The sequence below is a fragment of the Myotis lucifugus genome, unplaced genomic scaffold (genome assembly GCF_000147115.1).
Source record: "Myotis lucifugus unplaced genomic scaffold, Myoluc2.0 scaffold_10, whole genome shotgun sequence".
NCBI classification, from domain to species: Eukaryota; Metazoa; Chordata; class Mammalia; order Chiroptera; family Vespertilionidae; genus Myotis; species Myotis lucifugus.
Genome location: NW_005871058.1, coordinates 14,362,370 through 14,371,640, shown reverse-complemented (window position 1 = coordinate 14,371,640; position 9,271 = coordinate 14,362,370). Strand labels below are relative to the sequence as shown.

General features: G+C 38.0%; 1 protein-coding gene across 2 annotated transcripts in view; it reads right to left on the bottom strand.

The window, feature by feature from the left end:
* The window catches only part of DERA (deoxyribose-phosphate aldolase), a 94,620-nt gene that overhangs the window by 38,051 nt on the left and 47,298 nt on the right, over positions 1–9,271 (bottom strand). For both annotated transcript variants that reach the window (XM_006084292.3, XM_023750078.1), the window contains exon 6: positions 7,129–7,257. In XM_006084292.3, coding sequence (XP_006084354.1) covers positions 7,129–7,257 — 129 coding nt within the window. The remainder of the gene's footprint in view (positions 1–7,128; positions 7,258–9,271) is intronic.

Genomic DNA, 9,271 nt, shown 5'->3' with positions numbered 1-9,271 from the left:
ACCTCCCTTCCACAAAGCTCCTGATCTTGCACTCCGCAGAGGATAGGGAGGGCGTGGGTGCATGGGGGTAAACTCTCTGAAATTTTTGCCTGGGGGTCTGAATTTAAATTTACTCCCTGAATGAGATGTCAAGGTAATTAGTGTTTGCCCTATAAGTGCTGTCATTTTCAGGGCTAGTTTAAGAAACTGCAAATAAATTTACACTTTAAATCCTTTAACTCTTAACCTAACACATGTCTACAGCCTTATGCTTTCCCCACTGATGAACTTTCCATTGCAGCACACCTTTTCATAAATTGAAATGCTTTTCCCATGAAAAGCAAATATTAAAAAAAAAAAAAGAGCTGGAACACTGCAGGGGTCAGATGTGCCATCTGGATCAATATTCCTTGAGTATGCGAAGATTTGCAAGCCTAAGACAAGGACTCTGTGACTTGTGACAATTTTTAGAAATACAAAGCTACACTGTCATTTATTCTACTATCTGATTCATATTTAAATTTCTATAACTGTCTTTTTAATTCTTAGATGTTAATTTGATATGAATCACAGCATCTTTATAGGGTTTTGGTTTCCTTCCGTCATAGCAAGTTTCCCATTATTTTTTTCCCTTTACTTCAGTATTTTTTTAATGGCCTCCCTTATATGTTATTTCTCTGCTTCATCTCATTGTTCCCGTATGATTTTGATCTTATTGGGTTAAATTTCGAATATTCCCTCCCCTGGTTCCTAGTTTTGTGTTGTTTTTTTTCCTACACAGTATAAAATCCCAGCCAAGTTCCAAACTCATTTTGCATTCCTTCAAGGTTTGTGTTTCTCAAGCCCCATATTTTCGTATTAGTGCTCTTCCCACAGATCTTCATCAGCAATTCAAACCTGATGACATTATGATTGCATCTTCAGTGTTTTTCTCCTCCAACCTTATTTATCAGGCCTGCATTATTTCCAAAGATAAGGTCTAGAGTAACTTCAGAGCAGAGCTTGTTAACTGTTGCATGTGTGCGAACAGCCCACCATTCCTGAAAGATAAAGCCACTTTTCTACATCCTGGCATTATTCTCAGCCTGTGCACTTGCTGGGCTGAAATCCCTTAGCAGAGACTGATCTGCTTTTAGACTTCTCTTTTCTGTAAGCATGTTTCCCTTTCTGTCTTACTTCCTATCACCTTGTTCTTGCATAGTTCAATGAGAAAAAAAAAATGTGGCTCTCCTTTCTCCTCCTTGATTATATTCCCTTCAAATGGTTTCCTCCTGCCTCACCTCCTCCTTTATTTGTATCTCTCTCACCACATTTCCACTAATGTACCAGTAAATGGGAGATCCAGTTTTTTTAAAAAAAGCGAAAGCAAAAGGGTTTCCTTAGTACTTTCTTACCTCCATAACTAATTCAAAATCATCACAAACCTTTAATGTCATACCACTACTTGGATCGCCTAAACCAGCGGTCGCCAACCAGTGGTCCACTGGTGGTCCCTGAGGTCCAAAAGGTTGGCAACCACTGGCCTAAACAATGCCATGGATATATAATCTCCTGCTCAAGGTTTACTCTCAAAATAACATGTCCAAACTCTACAAAGCTGTCGCACATGTGGAAAGATGAATCTATATCTTCACATTTCACTTTCCTGTTTTCTCTTTTCCTTATATCGCTATCTTTCTTTCCTATTCATTCAAATAGTCCGAAATATTGTCTCAGGCTCTCCTAGATGTCAGGCACATAATAATCACAGGAAATACAAATAAGTGAGATTTAGTTCTTTGTCTCAGGGAGGTTCACAGTTTTGCAAAAAATCTAAAAAAGTAGAACAACTGATGGCAATACTATCTGACAATGCTACTGGTATTTACAACTGTCCTAGGAGCACAACAGTATGAACAATTAATTAATTCAGCTTTTAGAGGATCATGGAGAGATTTGACAGAGTTTGGAAATTTTATTAAAAGCTTTAAAAACAGTTAAGGGGAGGAGGGGGAAACGCTAGAACAGACAGAGAAAATAATAAATAACAAAGACAGAAATACCTGGAATATTTCCAAATATCAATAATGACCATATGGAATAGAAGCAAAAATATCCTTTGAACTGCTGTTCTTATTTTACCGCAGGAGAGCACCTACCTCATAGAGTTGTTGTGAAGAGTAAATATAAACATACATAAATCCCCTAAGTCGCTGGCATATGGTAAATGCTCAAAAATGTGAGCTGTTATTGTTTTATTTCAGATTACATTTTTAATATATCATCTTTCTTCTTCCCCCCGGTTCATGGCTTGGTTTTGGATCATTGTGGCTGCTGAATAAGTGATTTCCAGTTAAGTGACATTTCATTTGGATACACATCTAAAGAACTGAGGTGGCTGCTATAGCTCCCAGAGTAAAAGAAGAGAGATGACAAATAAACATAGCTGAGATGTGTGCCATAAAAAACGTAGCTGTACCACATCTAATTGTTATTCTCAACTAATCAGACTCTTTTTACACCTTTCTTTTTCAAGACAGAGTCAAGAGTTGACAAAACGAGTTCATATCTTCTAGTAAGATTCATTGAACAACCCTACCAATATAGTAAGCTTTGGGATAAGTACAGAATGAAATACAGCTCAATATCTTACGTTTCCTAAAGCTACACCAAATGACTTTGAAAACTGAGGTTCTGAATAATGCCTTGTAATAGTCTAGGGGGAAAAAAGATTCAATTATGTTCCTTCCTTATTGAGTTGGGATGGGGTAGGAGGGTATACTAATATTTTTTAGTAACTTGCAAAGTATTTAACTTATAGTTTATAATGTAGTCATACAAATTACTTTTTTTCAATTGATAATCAGATTAATGTATTTGTTCAAGGTCACAAAGTGTGCAAGACAGAACAAGAGGGCAGGTCTTTGTACTCCAATGACCATGCTTCTTCCCCTAAGACATTTTAAAGATTCCTAAACAAGATTAAAGCAAGAGTAGGATACTAATCATTTATTTAACCCAAAATGCAAATACCCTGGTTAACTACGTTTTTATACTTACAATGATGTGTATAATACCAGACTAATATAATATCTCTACACTATCTCCAGAGAATTATTTTTGCAATAATCTAAATGGCTATCAAAATTAGAAGATAAATTATGAATTTAAATGATAAACCTCCTTTCTTTTAAGATTTTGAAACTAAAATAATTCAAAAACAATGGCAATTAAAAAAATTCCAGACACGACGGAGTGTTACCAAGACTTGCCTTCTTGCTATAAATAACTTTACAACTGAACAAAATATATAAGGCAACTATTTTCAGGCACTGGAAAATTGGCAGCTTAAGATACATTCTAAGATAATCCAGATATATATTAGCACATTTCGTACCGCATAGAAATCTCTAAGACATACGCCAGGGACTGCACGTTTTTGGGCAAACTGCACGTTATTTAAATCATCATAGCTACAGATCATAATGCACTTTAGGTGTTGTTTTACAATAATTATAACATTTTTATTTACAAAAACAATTAAACAATTAAAGTTCCTAGTACTTTTTTAATGTATGGTACTGCGTAAAACATTTTCTAAAAGCGCCAGGAACTTGAAGACGAAGACTATTTGAATGACCAAAATACAATGTAACTGCAATGCTTTATGGGTTCGTGCAATTATATAGTTTTTCGCAGATTGACCTGCACGGTTTCCACTAATGAGATCACTTCATTCGATGTGGACAAGACCGTGTGTTGACATCTAAGGTCCATAACAGATGGCGCGTGAAAAAACGAGAAAACTCTGAGCGGTCCTTAACAGATGGCGTGCGAAACACGAGAAAGCTCGTGAGCGGTACGAAAGGTGTTAGCAGTTTGAGGACTTAAAGGAAAACATAATCTCAATGAGTGAATAAATAGGAAAGCGCAGCAGGGAAATGAAAATTATAATAAATAATAAAATGGATATTCTAAAACTAAAAGATGTACAATAGCCCTGGCTCAGTTAGTTGGGCATCATCCCAGGTTCAATTCCCAGTCAGGACACATGCCCAGGTTGTGGGCATGATCCCCACACGGGGGCATGTAGAAGGCAGCCAATCGATGTTTTGTTTTCACATCATTGTTTCTCTTTCTCCCGTTCTGTTCCCCTTTCTCTAAAAATTAATTTTAAAAATATTTTTAAAAAATAAAATATGTACAATAGCATCAATTTCACTGGATGGTATTCAAATTTGAGTTAGAAAATAAAGGGAAATTAGAAAGTATTTTAAACTAAAAAATTACAAAATGAAGCAAAAAACTGGCTCTTTGAAAAGATCAATGAAACTGGCAGACTCCTAGTAAGACTCATTTTCTACCAAAAAAAAAACAAAAAACAAAAACAAAACATTAATAACAGCAATAATGACCAATCTATAATAATAAAAGCATAACATGCTAATTAGACCGGACATCCTCCTGGACAACTTTCTGGATGAAGCTGGGGCTGTGAGGGAAGCCCGGGTCCCAGGTGCCAGAGGGAAGCTGGTGCCGGCAGCCAGGGGAAGGAAGGCCTACTCTTGCACGAATTTCGTGCATCAGGCCTCTAGTAAAAGGAATAAAGAAGTATATATAACCACAGATCCTGTAGACATCAAACTAATAAAATAATTTTAGAAACAACTTTATATAAATAAATTTATCAACTCAGTATATTTGTACAATGGAAAACTTCTAAGAAACTCATACACAGAACAACACGGATACACCTCAACCCTATTATCTTTGATCGGGGGGAGACGAGCAAAAAAGTGTCTATGGTGTTCTAAAACTAGCAGAGCTAATTTACGGTGGGAGATAAAATCAGATCAGTGTTTGCATGTGGGGCAGAAGGTGAGACAACCGGAATTCACTGTCAAAACTCAGCACATTGTACACTTCAACACCTGAACTTTATTGAATATAAATTTACTTCAATAAAAGTGATTTTTAAGAAAAAATTTTAAAATATCACAAAAATGGGAAGCATTGTGAATTTAGTTCAAATTTTTTTCTTTAATTCTTCAAAATTTTTAAATTACTTCTTTTCTACTATATACCTTCTTAACATAACAGGAAGCACAACTGTGGGCCAGGAAGTATGCTAGATGCTTCCACATAGGCCACTTCACAAGGTTGTGTCTTTAATTCATCTAAGGTCTAGCACGGTGCCTTGAGAGACAGAAAAACAATAAAGCTGGAACCAGAAGACTTGGGTCCAAATAATGACTATATGTGATCCTTAGTTTCATGACTGTAGCCAAGAGACTTAATTTTAAACTTCATCAACTAAAGGAATGATGTGAAGATTAAGAGATATTAAAGTAGACAATGGTTAAATGAAGGACATAAACAACAACATGGACAGGGAAGGAGTAGGCAGGAAGATACAGGGGAGAGCCTGTTTCAAATAAGGTATTTATTTGTCTGTGCACGGGTCGAGGAAAGGGTGGAACAGAGGCGCCAAGTGTGATGACTTAATACCATGTTCCTGTCAGAGCAGTAGGTGCAGTGATTAGGATAGGGTTGGCTGATGTCCCAGAGTGAATAAACTTTCATTATGTCCTGAACGACAGCATTCTGGGCTAGCAATCCCCTGTCCTGACAAGGAGCGTGAAAAGGGAGGCTCCTTGTCCACTTAAGACTCCAAGGGTAGGTTCCTAAGAGTTGCGGACAGTCTTCTATTACTACACATCTTTTAAGTGCCAACATGATTGATGACCACCCATTCTTTCTCATCCTTAGGTTTTCAGAGATTCTGCTCTGAATGAGAAGAGATCTGGATACAGCAGCAGGGAGCAGAGCATCATTCATGCCTAGTAGGCTGACCTTCAGTAGAGTTCCAGGGAACAATGTTAGCCTGACAGAGTATCCTAAAAGTACATGAGTATAAAAATCTGGAGGGTGACTTCAAAGACGCCCAGATTTAAGACCTAAAAAGTCTCGTATCTTCACCCAAATACGGAGTCACTTGTAGGGTACCTAGAAATTCAAAATGCGATGGGGTGCACAGAAGCGATAATGAACCAAGTGGTGGGAAAGAAGCAGTGCTGGGACACATTCTCGAGAAGAGTGACACCTGTGCTGAATCCAAAGATGCTAAGAAGTTATTTGGGCAAAACATATTTTAAGGCAAGGGGCACAGCACAAACAAAGACTCAAAAGAATGGACGGTGACATTCACAGAAAACTGCAAGCAATTCCACAGAACTGGAGCATATGGCGTGAAGGGAGAATGGGGGGATGGCAGAGGCCCAGGCAGGGTCTTGGGAAGGACCATTTGGAAAATCAGGCTGAAGGAACTTGCAGTTTACCTTGAAGATGAAGGAAAGTCACTGCAGGATTTTAAGCAAGGAGTACCGCAATCAAATAGATCATTTCTAAGAGATCATTCTGGCAACACTGTGGAGAACAGACTGGAAGGGGATGAACGCAGATATGGGGACACTGGTCAGGAGACTGCTGAGGAGACCCCTGTGGGAATGACAGTGGCCTACCACAGCAGCACTCAGAATGGAGAGGAGATGTAGTAGATACAGTAAAGGGGTCAAACTCCCAAGACTTATTCACTGATTCATGTGAAGATGAGAAAGAGAAGGAATCAAGCAGGTCTCAAGCTTAGATGGACAAGCCTCCTATCCACCAAAAGAAAGAATAGGCCAACTTCTATTTGAAAGTATCAAAAACAATGATCCGGCACTGAATTTCAGAAGAAAGAATTAACACAAAAGCACAGGTTTCCTTAGACAGTATGGATACTCTATCCCCAAGAAAAAAATCAAACACTTAAATTCACAGAGAGGAATAAGCCAGAGTTAAAGAAATTCCTGTCTAACATGCTGATGAATGAATAATCAAAGAATAACGCAGTAGGCAATTCACTAACAAGGGAGCCATCTACTGCCATATCAGGATAGTGCAGCAATGAAATGCCAACAAAGAGTGTGGAAGGAAGCCAACTGTTTGGACACTTCACATTGTACACGTAGTCCCAAAATATTTGACATCCCGCCCCCCCTCCCCCGCCACCCGCCCCAAAATCCAAGTGGTTAGCACTTTTAGCTAATAGCCAAATGTTTTCACTTACTTGTTTCACCTAAAAACATCAATTCAATTGATATGATCATTTGAATAGAATATGCTTACCTGCCATCATTGCTATCATGCTGGCTTTATAGACATTAGTGAGCGATCCAAGTTCTCCTGTTGCTAAGATGGTTTTGAGATGCGCCTTCCCACAGGCCTTGCGAAACTGACGAATCTCATCATACAGGGCTGGGGGAGGGAATAATTGAGGCCGTTACAAAGCAGGCAAGTGATAACATGACTTGGCAGCCGTTTAGAGCTGGTGGAGCCCATCTCAGATTTAGGAAATATAAAACATTTGTCACTTTCTCAAAATCGCCCCAATTGAATATCGCCTAGAGCATTCTGTTGCAGTTCACATTCTGTTACAAGGAATGCTTAGTTTGCTACCACGAAACAGTTTCCAAGCCCTGGCCCGAGGTCCAGAGACATGAAGATTTAAAAAATATCATTATAATGACATGCAAATTACAAATAATTTCTACCTCTCCCAGATGACGGTTACTTATAAGTAAAAAGAAATCTACCGACCATACATACAGGGGTGTACCACTTTGCAAACTAAAGGGAAAAAAAATCCTCGGGTCCCTATTAACTCTTCCATTCACACACAATAAGTTCTCTTGTTGGAATATAAAGCAGGCCTTTCCTGAGAGCCCTGCTAATGACAATAAAGACAGAACAGCTTGTCGCACTATCTGCCAGGGTGTCTATCTCTCTGACGAAAAAGTGTCGAGGTAGCCTTGGCTGTATGTGTGCAGAACCAGCTGTGGAGGGATTTACCGATGTGGCCTTGAACCTATTAACCCCTGACCCTAGAACCACATCTGGCTTTCTCAGGCTCCACATAGCAGCTTGATCATATGCATATAAAGCTGTAAGCAACAAAATAAAGCCGAAAGGAAAAACAGTTCCTATTTAAAGTAACAGAATTTTAGTAAACAAAATCAGTGTAATAAGTATAAAATTTTTGAAAAAATTATTTTACAGTCTTTTGTCCCGACACCAGTGGATCTCGGCTGTCACCCTGCATCAGCTTGGCCATATTCATTTCCTGAACTTGAGCTAGGGCAAATTATCAGGACTAAGGGCAGGGCTTTTTCTTTCTTCTCTATGTGTGTTTCATAGGAAGTAGTTTTATAAGCACACAGATTAAACTGAACAAGAAAGAAACATGCATAGCATTTTTTTAATACAATGAGAGTTCTGTAATACATAGGTTTCCTAAAGTACATATAAAGTACTTAAACATCAGCAAACTCAGTCAAATCCATGAAAGTTATAACAAGAGGCACAAAACTTGTCTTCCCAAGAAAACTTAACTTGAAGATAGAAAGTGAAAACTGAATACGAATGAAGTCAAATATTCTATTACAAGATGCTTGGTCAAATTCCGTGTTTACTGCCACCAGACATGGTCTCACGGGTTTTTCAAGAAGATTGAATATTTTCACAAATCCCTAAAAATATGTAGTTTTGAGTACTAGAGATGATCTGAGATGCCACCCCACCTACCAAACCCTGCCCATCCTTACTAAACTGTGATAAAATTATTACTCATACATCCAATCTGACAACATGTGAGAATGGATGGTATAAACAGTACAAGACTATGTGATGATAACAATTTATATTCTTTTAACTCAGAGAAGGAGTTACCGAATCTAAACAGAGAAAATTGTTCTCGAAGAAGTAGTGACAGGAAATCTCTTGATCTAAAAATTCAAGAATGCTAATCCAGAGTTAACTTGTAATTTAATTAATGACTATTCTTCCACAGTACAGTGTTGCCATCAAAAGCAAGCTGGAGAGTCAAACATGGGTTTATTTTTTTTAACTTTTTTTTTTTATTTTGAGAGAGAGAGGAAGAGAGAAATATCGATGCAAGATGAAACATTGACCAGTTGCCTCCTGCAAGACCCCCACTGGGGATCGAGCTCGCAAGCCAGGCACATGCCCTGACCGGGAATCAAACTGGCAAGCTTTCAGTGCATGAGCCATCACCAGGCAGGGACAGACAAATGTGGATTTAAAATCCAACTCCACCACTTACTGTAGGACCCTGGGCAAGTTATTGCTCTTAGCCTCAATACCATCCTAAAAGCGTCAATAAGAACATTTATTTTATGGGGTTATTATGAGAATTAAAAGAGAACATAATATATATATATATATATATATATATATATATATATATATATAT